The sequence below is a fragment of the Martes martes genome (assembly GCF_963455335.1).
Source record: "Martes martes genome assembly, chromosome: 16".
NCBI classification, from domain to species: domain Eukaryota; kingdom Metazoa; phylum Chordata; class Mammalia; order Carnivora; family Mustelidae; genus Martes; species Martes martes.
Window position 1 is genome coordinate 43915421 of NC_137904.1, and position 11713 is coordinate 43927133.

At 39.4% G+C, this 11713-nt stretch overlaps 1 protein-coding gene across 4 annotated transcripts; it reads right to left on the reverse strand.

Annotated features, from left to right (window-relative positions):
• Positions 1-6546: 6546 nt before the first annotated feature.
• On the reverse strand, positions 6547-11042 carry KRT10 (keratin 10). 4 transcript variants are annotated; one of them, XM_080826286.1, is made up of 9 exons: positions 10423-11041; positions 9473-9555; positions 8951-9107; positions 8701-8862; positions 8487-8612; positions 7945-8162; positions 7454-7578; positions 7246-7368; positions 6553-6919 (listed from the first exon to the last, which is right to left on the reverse strand). In XM_080826286.1, the coding sequence occupies exons 1-9, from the start codon at positions 11017-11019 to the stop codon at positions 6813-6815; spliced, it is 1698 nt and encodes a 565-aa protein (XP_080682412.1). In that variant the 5' UTR covers positions 11020-11041; the 3' UTR covers positions 6553-6812. The 4 variants fall into 4 exon arrangements, with proteins under 4 accessions (XP_080682413.1, XP_080682412.1, XP_080682411.1 ...); XM_080826285.1 differs by having other exon boundaries at positions 7246-7404; positions 7445-7578; XM_080826287.1 differs by having other exon boundaries at positions 6547-6919; positions 7246-7578.
• Between the last annotated feature and the right edge of the window lie 671 nt (positions 11043-11713).

Below are 11713 nucleotides of genomic sequence, written 5' to 3' on the forward strand. Positions count from 1 at the left end.
TGACTGGTTCTAGGTTCTGTGGAGAAGACAGGTATAAAATTGTTTTGCTTCCAGGACAGTCAGGGGGTCTCCCGGAACTGGGCTCCCGTAAGCATTCTGAAGCCTGGGCAGCTGGCGTTATGGCTGTCATCGGCCTGGCCTTTAAATAAATTTTCTGGGCCAAGTTGTGGGATTTTTTTCTAGAGCAGCAAAGGGCCTTAGACATTACCTAATTCAGCCCCTTTGTCATATGAGGCTTCTGAGACCCATAAATGTTAAGATTTGTCCAGAGTCACCAGGAACATCCCAGGTAGAAACAGCATATGTTCTAGATAGCCTAGCGATTCTGGCGCCATGGGTGTATTTTAGATAAAAATAATTTCTCTAAATGATCCATGCCCATACAAATACCTATTTTATATATTGCCCTCATAGTCTTAACATGTTATCTTAATTGTGAAATTATTTTCTCAAGTTACTGAATTATTGAAATTGAAATATTAACAATTTAGAATGTTAAAATGTATGAAGAATTATAAATCTCTTCAGTGCCTGATTCATTGTAAATATTAATTAGGTAAGTTATTGGTGAAGTGTGTATGCATCCTGCATATGTAAAAAAAATTCCGAAGAACATGTTGGGACAAAAAAGGGAAACAAGCTTTTTTTTTTTTTTTTTTTTTAAACTTAAGTTGAAATGACTTGTTTCCCCCGTCAGCATCCTCCCTGGTGATCCCACACTGTTTACCACAATTGTCCTTGTCCTTTTATTTCCACCAGGGGGCAGCGCTCACCTGCAAATGGATGTGACTTGGGCTGAGTTGCCACTTCAGCCTGGGTCCTAACAAGCAAGCCCTCAGCTGGGAATGAAAAAACCCCTGGTAAGAAGCAACCTCAACATTGACCCTCTCAAAGTTTCAGAGCATGAGAAGTATAAAGACAAGATTTCCTTGTGCTTATATGGTACTTTACAGCTTCCAGAGGGAATTTCTTGTGCATTATCTCATTTGAATCTCAAAAAGAATCTGGGAATCAGGAAGAGAAATTTCCTTCTTCTGATTGAATGATGAGAAAATGGACGACAAGGACTATTCAGGGACGCACAGCATGAAGCTGGGTGAGTCACGCCAGAATGGGCCTTGGGATTCAGTGTGGTGGTCCTTTCGTCAAAGACAGTTATCTTAAAGTCAGATAGAATAGTAACTCCAATGGTGCCAAAATCTCTTTTTAATGAAAAACATTAACATATTTCTTACAAAATTCTTTTCAGAATTTATAGTTAATAGCAAAATGAAACTTTTGGCTATAGTTATGCTGCCTATCAGGTGTCATTCATTCATTTTTTTGTTCATTCAAGAAGTATTTAGTGACCATCTACTATGCACAGGGCACTGCATTAGTAGTGGGACATACAGAGGGGAAGAAAACAAACGCCTTCCAAGATTTACTGTGGATAATGTTGCTGTGAACATGGCCCATGCAAATAGCACTTTAAGACCTTAGTATCAGTTCTTTTGGCTTTAGACCCAGGAGTGAAACTGCTAGATCGTACGGTACTTTTGTTTTTCATTTTCTGAGGAATCATCATACTGGTTTCTGCAGCATCTGTACCATTTATTTCCACCAAGAGGGCACAAAGATTCCAGTTTCTCCACAACCTTTCCAAAACTTGCTGTTTTCTATTATTATTATTATTATATTATTATTATTGATGGTAGCTTTCCTAATCAATGTGAGGTGGTATGATGGTAGTTTTTGATTTGCATTTCCCTCATGATCAGTGATGTTGAGCATCTTTTTATGTGTTTATTAACCATAACCCACTTGCTTTTATCTTTACAACTGTATTCTATCTACTGAGACGCATTTTGGTACCATTTTGTTTTCTAGTCTTCCCTTCAAATTTCTTTCTTTAGAAAACCTTCCAGAGGCTCTATAGATCAAAACTTGAATAAGAGTTTCTCTTCTGAAAAGGTCATTGTCATGGCTCAGCTAGCCTGTGAACCTGTTTATTCATGCTTTTCAAGCATTTCTTCTGAGGTAACTTATTCAGAGTAGGAAAGATTAATTAGAAGCTTAAGTATGTGATTTTTTTTTTCTTGGCTAAAATCCTGAAGGACAAGATTATTTTCAAAGCACTACTCAAATTCTTCCCCTAGGTAATGTCTAATATTTGTGCTAATTCACGATAATTTCCTTTCTGACTGTTACTAGGCTGCAAAGATCCCTTATTTAGCCTGGGGGTGTGAGATGATGTTTGTTTTTATTTAGAGACACTGAAAAGCAATGTGACAACTCAAGAGTCCTTCCTCCTTTAGCATGACTTTCTGTGGGACAACCTAGTTCAAAAAGTATTCTTAAAAAAAATGTCCTTCAGGGGTGCCTGGATGGCTCAGTGGGTTAAGCCTCTGCCTTCGGCTCAGGTCATGATCCCAGGGTCCTGGGATGGAGCCCCACGTCGGGCTCTCTGCTCAACGGGGAGCCTGCTTCCCTTCCTCTCTCTCTGCCTGCCTCTCTGCCTACTTGTGATCTCTGTCTGTCAAATAAATAAATAAAATCTTAAAAAAAAATGTCTTTCATACCTGGTTTCCAGACTGGATTTATTTTTGTTGTGATAACTTGTTTCTCTTTGTCACTCAAAGATGCAGCATGGGTCGTTTGCCTTGTGATCAGGGTGACCACAGGTGTAGCTTTTAGGGATGGTCAACTCTCTCAAACCTTTGGGATAATCATCTGGTCCTTCCTACTTGCCTTCATCTCTTGCTCTGTTTTATTGGTTCTCAGGTTCACAGGACTACATTCATCCTAATCCTTTGTGACACACTCTCTGCTGTCTGGGTTTTGTTTCGCAGCCCCAGGATGGCACCTGGACCTTGATCTCTAACCCATGGCAGACCATGGTAATGATCAACTATTCTAACAATCTATTGTGATGTGCATGTCCATCTTTGGAGAAACTAGATTATCTAGCCAATAAACATATTTCTCTGGGGATGAACAGAATACTATTTTTTTTTTGTTTTTGTTTTGCTTTATAAAATCCTCATTTATTTGGACTTATTTAATACATACCAGGAGCACACATTATAAAGGCTGTTTATATACCCTTTCTTATATAAATAAAGAATAAAAGCAAATACATTGAAGGAATAGAATTCAAAATTTATAGCAGTTACCAAATTTCAGGACTGTCTTCTTCAGTTTTTTTGATAATCTTTTGAAAATATTTTTCAAAATGTATTTTTTGTTTTTTAATGAAAATATAGTTGATGTACAATATCACATTAGTTTCAGGTGTACAATGTAGCGATTTGACAACTCAATACTTATGCTGTGCTCCCAAGTGTAGCTACTATCTGTCATCATGCAATGCCATTACAATAGCATTGACTATACTCTCTGCGCTATATCTTTTGCTCATCCATGTGATTTACTCATTCTGTAACTGGAAGACTGTACCTCCTAATCCCCTTCACTCAGCATACACATCCCCCTACCGCCCTCCCCTATGGCAACCATCAGTTTGTTCTCTGTATTTATGGGTCTGTTTCTGCTTTTTGTTTCTTAGATTACACATATAAGTTGAATCATATGGTATTTGTATTTCTGTCTGACTTCACCTAGCATAATACCCTCTAGGTCCTTCAATATTGTTGCAATGGCAAGATAGTGCATCCTTTTTTATGGCTGAGTAATATTCCAGTAGTAGAATTACCAGATCATATGGTTTTCCTATTTTTTGAGGAAATCCCATATTATTTTCCACAGTGATTATACCAATGTACATTCCTACAAATGGTACACAAGGGTTCTTTTTTCACCACACCCTTGCCAATACTGATTATTTCTCCTCCTCTTCATTCTAGCCATTCTGATGGGTATAAAGTGGTATCTCATTATGGTTTTGATTTGTATTTCCTTGATAATTAATGATGTTGAGCATCTTCTCATGTGACTGTTGGCCATTTGTATGTCTTCCTTGGAGAACTGTCTATTCATGTCTTCTCCCACTTTTAGTTGGATTTTTTTGTTTTGTGTTTTGAGTTGTGTAAGTTCTTTATATATTTTGGACATTAACCCCCATGGGATATGCCATTTGCAAAGATCTCCATTCGGTAGGTTGCCTTTTCATTTTGTTGATGGTTTTCTTGGCTGTGTAGAATAGCATACTGTTTCTTCAGTGTCTACTCCACAGTGGGCATTTTTTAAGGGTTTTATAGGCATTAACTAATTTTATTCCCATGATAATCTCAAATGAAGGAGCTATTGTCCCTATTGTATAGATAAGAAAACTGAGACTCAGAAGGGTTGAAGTAACTTGTCCGAATATTACATGATTTGTAAATGCCAGTGCCAGGATATGAAGAACAGGAACCGTTGACTTTGAAATTTCAGCATGCTTAAAGCTACAGATGACCGCTTTCCCTAATTCTCACTCTCCGGATGGAATGTAGGTCCACTGGGTGGACCTTATTTAGTTAACCTTACTCAAGCTACTTCCCTTATAAACCTGACCATAACTAAGTTACCTCACCATATCCTGGCAAAATTGAGCCATCACAGACATCAGACTCATGGTGGAAAGCTTTAAGGAGCATGACGCAAATCCTTCTGGAGAGACAAGCTTTTGCTGTTTAGTAGGATTCCACGTGAGTACACGAAATGGCTCTGCTAGTCTCACTGGACACTGTCCTGCTTAAATAGCAGGATTCTGAAACTTCAGAATTTGGTAAGAATGTGTACAGGATTTTTTAAATAGCTACATGATAAATCCATGTAGTAAGAAGAGTGATCCGTATAGTTAACAGTAATTTTTTAAACTATAAATACCAACGTCCTTGTTAAAATCAAACTTGTTTAGACAGACTATCTTTATTAAACTATAGTTTGTGAGTTCAGTTCAGAAAGTTCTATTTTAAAATGTTTTTCAGTTTTATTGAGATATAATTGATATATCATACTGTTTAAGGTGTGTAGCACAATGACTTACCTATTCAGTGAAATGATTACTCCAATAGTTTAATATTAAAAAAATAGTTCTTTACCAGTGAAAATGTAATGTAAGTAACTGTTTAAGAAGGTATTGGAAGACTGAACAGGTAAGATGACAGGACTACCATGATTTAGAACTTTCAGGAATGAAGGTTTAGTATACCAGCCAACCAGATGAAGAACTCTGACCAGCTGAGATCCTGGCTTGGGGTGGGAGGTGAGGCAGGTGGTGGTGGTAGAAATGGGTGGAAGAGACAAAGCTTAATAATAAACACAACTATCTCATGGTAACATATTTATATTTGTGTCATTGAGTATGGAAACACTTATTTCTTCAGAATAAGGAGAAAGGCCATCTCAGATTATTAATACTACTCTAAATCCTAGGACTTGGCTAACTTTGTTAGGTATTTTAAAAGGTAGTGTTTTCTGAACGGCAGTGAGTATATACACAGTGGCAGCTCAGAGTCCTTACCCAGCAACATCTGTTTTAGGGTTTTACAGTGTGACACGTTGGGACTTCAACAGGTAAGCTTAGGAGACTGGCTCCCAAGAAGGGAGGCTGGTACCCACATAAAAAGACATGCCAACTACAGTGGACAGTTTTAAACTATGGTAATATTTGGTGCTAGGTAGGTCATGGACTCTTGACTATACAGAAGGCCATTCATTCTGAAATACGGTTCTGGTCGTCAGTCTGGAGTTCAGAGGGTAGGGAGTTCCAAGTAAATGACCTGGGAACCAGGCCTCAGGTCTTGGGGCAAACAAGCTCACATCAGTAAGGATACAGAGGAAGGCTGCTATTTGGTAGACATGGGTACTCTAGGGACTCAACAGGAAACACAAGGTAATCTTAGGGGCAAATAAATCCAGCCCTTCATAAATCCACGTACTTCATATACTAGCAGAGTACTAAGTAATGTCAGCTGGGTTCTTAGTGGCTGAAGGATGTTGACTGGGTTGATCCTACAAGGACCAGGTCTTTAGCCCTTATCACTAGATAAGAGTTTGGTGAATGCAGGGATCTAGAGTTGTCCCTTTGGTACAACTGGCACCATCATGTCTTGACAATGTTTCTGTTGTTCATCTGATAGATACCAAATACTTTCGTGGGGGTGATAGGATTTTACTGGCCTGGTAAGTAGTGGATGGTATCTCTTACGGTATATAGCAGTTGGGCAGAAATGAATAGGAAGAAAATGAGGGTAGGTAAATGTGTGGAGCCAAGTAATCAGAAAATGTGAAACTTCTGATAACTTTATCTTTGGGGTCTTATCTGAGATATTTTAGAATTTTCAGGATTGAAATTACTCAAAGCCAGAGCACTGGGAGTTTTCCATATATTGTGTATCTTTAAGAAACAGTAAGACTGGGGTCTTAGAGACTTTTCACTCTGTGAGATTATGGATATGGATCCAACATACCCATAGGATTAAAACATTTACGCAAAAGAAATCATAATAATAATTCTGTCCTCAGAATTTCTGGATAAATCAACCTTCAAATGCTACAGTTCATCAATCTTTAAAGTTAAAACTATCACTTAATTTAAATAAACACAATTCTGACCAAATTGGATAGCTTGCATCAGTAAGAAAGTTTATTAAAATTGATTAGTGAACGAGAAAAGGTTTTTTTTTTTTTTTTTCATTAAAGAACACTTTCTGGTAAAGTGAAAAAAAGAAATACAGAAACCACAAAACACCTTTTAAACACCTTATTTTCAAGGAATAAAACTATTTCCATAGACCATTAAGATTGAAGTGTTTTGGTGATTTTGTTTTTCATCCATCTGTGCATAATGGTCTGCGTGAAGGGTGACTCTTCCCTCTTGACGCGCCTTAATAGTAGTGTTTCCTGGTTTCCGATTCAATAATAGATGAAAGGACTCTACCGTCAGGTGCCACCTCTTCAATAATTGTCTTGATTACTCTGGGTTTGTTAGTATCTGTAGGTGAATCACGGGGGAAAAAAAGAGAATTTAGACTAAGCGATTTAAGGGATCCTTACTAATCAAAATTTCTAAAAAATAAAATTCACTTTTTACGTTGTTTAAAAAAAAAAAAAACCCGAACAATGTTTACGCAAGAGCATCTTGGACCACCACATTTTTTCCTTCAAGATGGATGTCAAATGTACAGTTTGCTAAAAAATGCAAGTGGGAATCTCCTCTGAGATTTTAACCTTTTAAACAGCTCTAGAGCGTAGAAAAGCAACAAAACCATCACAGAAAGTTAAAACTAATTCTGATTACCCCAGCTAGTTTCTGCTGACCTTGGTCCCTTGGAAGAAGACTCTCCAACCGACCCAGAAGACGAGGACTTGTGACCTCCGCTGGAGCTGCCGCCACCGTAGCCGCCGCCGGAACTGCCGCCGTGACCGCCGCCGCCGCCGGAACTTCCGCCGCCGTAGCCGCCGCCGTGGCCGCCGCCGCTGGAGCTTCCGCCGCCGTAGCCGCCGCCGTGGCCGCCGCCGCTGGAGCTTCCGCCGCCGTAGCCGCCGCTGCTGGAGCTTCCGCCGCCGTAGCCGCCGCTGGAGCTTCCGCCGCCGTAGCCGCCGCCGGAACTTCCGCCGCCGCGCCCGCCGCCGTAGCCGCCGCCGCCGGAACTACCGGGAGTAAGGGTCACGTTCGGTTAACTTAACTTTGGAAAAGGGTGGGTCGCTTTCGACGTTATTTTTACTTAAAAATTAAGCAAAACGTGTTTCGAGAGGAGAAAAAGAAAAAAAAAAAACCTGCAAGGGTAAATTCTAAAACCCATTACTTCAAAACAGTTTCATATTGCACACGACCCTAAGGCTCAAATTCATGGGACATTGAAGCTGTGGCTCCAAACGCCTTTTCCCGTACTCTGCTTTCTCCCTTCTCCTCCCTTTCTCCCAACCTCTGGCACTTGCTTAGGTTTTGGAAAAGCCTGGCGATTTAGAACATTGAATAAAACCAATTGGGATCATTTAAAACTTTTAGTGATTCACCTTCCTTCTCCTTCTAGCAGGCTACGGTAGGTTTGAATTTCATTCTCCAGTCGGATCTTGATGTCCAGGAGTTGTTGGTACTCAGCATTCTGGCACTCGGTTTCAGCTCGAATCTGTTGCAGTTGTTCCTCCAAAGAGGAGATCTGGGCCTGAATCTGTGAGAGCTGCACACAGTAGCGACCTTCTGTTTCAGCCAACGAGGATTCCAGGGATTGTTTCTGAAAAAGAGGAAAGAATAGATGGTGACTTAGCGACCTCGCTGTTTAATTAAACACAGTGAAGGTTATTTAATAATTTAATAAGACATCAAATAGAAGAATAAAGAAAGTGAATAGAATTTGTGTTTTATGTTTAATGGCAACATTTTAACTCAAGTATGTTCAGAGCAGGGCTGCTAGGACTTTAGTCCCCTTAACAAAGAGCTTCAATTTTATTTCCTCTTTCTCACCCCCTCTTTCCTCTTGAGTTGCATATTCTTATGTGGGTATGAAAGTTTGTGTGATAAGTTGAAGTTATTTCAAGAGACAGAATTATTAACATACCAGGGCTAGTTGGGACTGTAGTTCGATTTCCAGACCTTGAACTGTGCGTCTCAATTCAGTAATCTCAGATTTGTGGCTGGACATTTGTTCAATGTTACTATTGATTTCCGTAGTCAGTTCCTTGCTCTAGAGTATTAAAAACAGGGGAAAAGATGAGAAAAAATCTGAAATAACCAAACATCCCCTGGCCTCATTATGAAGGAAGATGAATTACCTTTTCATTGAACCAGGCTTCAGCATCTTTGCGGTTTTGTTCAGCAAGTTGTTCATATTGGTTTCTCATGTTATTCAGAAGTTCAGTCAGATCAACACCCGGGGCAGCATTCATTTCTACGTTTACATCACCAGTGGACACGTTATGAAGGTCTTTCATTTCCTGTTTGAGGAACAGAAAAATTTAATGACTCCCCATGACCACAATGAACCCTTTTCTTGGCTGGGGGAAGTATAACTTTTTGCATCACCTCTTCATGGTTCTTCTTCAGGTAGGCCAGCTCTTCAGTCAGGCTCTCAATCTGCATCTCCAGGTCAGCCTTGGTCAAGGTCAGCTCATCCAGCACCCGGCGCAGGCCGTTGATGTCAGCATCCACGCTCTGGCGCAGGGCCACCTCGTTCTCATACCTGGAACAGGCATAGTACAAAATACTGGCTAGAACTTACATATGGGAGGTGTACTTGGGCTGAGACAAAGAAGCAAATACAGAATTTCGTTCATATTATGGCAACATTTATTGTATACCAATTCACATTGGGATATCGGTGGTTTCATGTAGAGAAGCTTAGCAGTTACTTTAAAATGCATTTTCTTCTTTTAATGTTGCCAAAAAAGTAATATTGAAATTGAAAAAATTTCTGACAATTCCAATACCATTTAACTTTGCATGAATTCAAGAAAATGTAAATACTATTGGGGTTGTGAAAAGTCATTGTTAAAAGCAACTCATGTATTTGTTGTGACAGTATTATGCCCCGTTCACTTAGCTTACTTTAATCTGAAGTCATCAGCTGCCAGCCTGGCATTGTCAATCTGAAGCAGGATATTGGCATTATCAGTTGTTAGACTGAGGATCTGGAGGGAGAAGCAAAGAAATCAGATACGTATACGGCTTTTATGGTGGCAGAGATGAACTGCATTATTATGTTTCTTACAAAATCTTGAGGGAATTTATTTTATCTTAAATGTAAAATATTTTTTAAAAATGTAAAATATTGCAGGGTTACCCAGCTACTTAAATTTGAGTCATTTGTTCTCTCGAAGTTTCTATACTTTGCTGTTTCTGTATCATCCTTTTCTGGAAACTAACGGCAGTTATAAGCTATGTTCCTGCATGTGTGTCCCCCCACTTTTATACTGGGTGATTTCCATGTATTTCAGCCAACTTTTGACTGACTCATATGTTTGGTTTAACTTGTTTCAAATATATATTCTAAATGGGTACACTCTGAGCTGGCACAAAGTAGGTACAATTCACAAATTCTCTAGACACCAACGGTATCCTATTTCCATACTGGAGAATTCATGTTGCTTGTCATTGGTAATTAATTTTTTTTGTTATTAATCCGAATAATATTTTGTTTTGGTTCATTTAATAATTCTTTTAATTCCTATATTTGTAAATGATCTAGTATTTCAGCTATGGACCATATATTCAGTAAAACCTAAAAAATTCTCAGTAATCTGCCATCCAAGATACACAACACACGGGCTGAAGATTACAATGACCATATCATCACAGATATTTACCTTTGATAAGACTGGATTATTTTTGGAAGTAAGAAAGTAACATAGGCAAGTATAAATTCTGTCAACAAATTAAACACTGTCAAGTATGGCAAACACAGTAAATAGCTACATCGTGGTTAATTTAAGATTATTATATTTGAATTACATGGATAAGAAATAGCCTTGAAGTTGAATTTTTAAAATATATCTTACCTGATTTTTAAGATCTTCGATGGTTTGGTAGTATTTGCTGTAGTCACGGGGCTCTCTCTGGCTTGAGTTGCCATGCTTTTCATACCACTCCTTGATTTTGCCTTCTAGCTCGTAGTTTGATTCTTCCAGAGCCCGAACTTTGTCCAGGTAGGACGCCAGGCGGTCATTCAGATTCTGCATGGTTACTTTTTCATTTCCAGAGAGAAGGCCGCCATCTCCTCCAAATCCGCCCCCATAGCCTCCAAAGCTGCCTCCACCGAAGCCGCCTCCACCAAAGCCGCCCCCTCCAAAGCTGCCGCCTCCAAAGCTGCCTCCTCCGTAGCCCCCACCAAAGCTGCTGCTTCCATAGCCTCCACCGAAGTTGCCTCCACCAAAACCTCCTCCTAATCCTCCATAGCCACCTGATGAACCCCCAAAGCAGCCTCCACCAGAGCTCCCACGACTAAAAGAGCCACCACTGAACCCCCCTGAGCTAAATCCTCCGCCAATGGAGCCTTTGCTGCTTGAAATTCTGAAGGATGATCCTCCTCCTCCACCCCCTCCTCCCCCACTGCGGGAGGAAGAGTATTGCTTGCTTGAGCTGTATCGAACAGACATGGTGATGCTGTTTAGCCCAGGGAGTGCTTGCTACCAAGGACAGTGACAAGCCTTTATATACTGAGAGGGTGTGTCCCACACGTGTTCAAGTTTGCTTACTTGCACGGTTTTCTTTTTGCCAGTTTAGCATCTTCACTTATGATTGCATACATTATCTTCAGTAATAACCGATTCCAATAGGTATGGTTTTGGATTTGCCCTCAGAACAAACAGGAGGTTTACTATGTTGAAATTGAAAATGGGTGTTGGTCAGATGAGCTTGTGTTTCATTAGGCTTTTTCACCTTTTGAAGAACATTGAGCAACTTAAATCCAGTTTTTCTCAGCACTAATTTGGGTTGCGCAGAATGTTTGCAAAGTTTAGAAAAGGAATTTTGCTACAAAATTGTAGTTAAAATGATATTTTTCAAATTCATGTTTTAAACAGTTCTAATAGATTAGAACAGCAATTAACATAAAGTCTGCCAGAATCATGTTCTCTAATGGAGATCTTATAGAAAATTCCAAGCAACCAAAAAGAAAAGAAAAAATATATGCTAAACAATTTAGTGTTCAGAAGTTGCCACATATAAAAATTAAAGCCATAAACGCACAATTAGGAAATGTGTGTATATATTTTGTATGGAATCTTTTATTTGGAGAATGAAAGTCTATTGATACCTTGCTAAGGGAGTTGGAAGTGAGTGATGATTTAG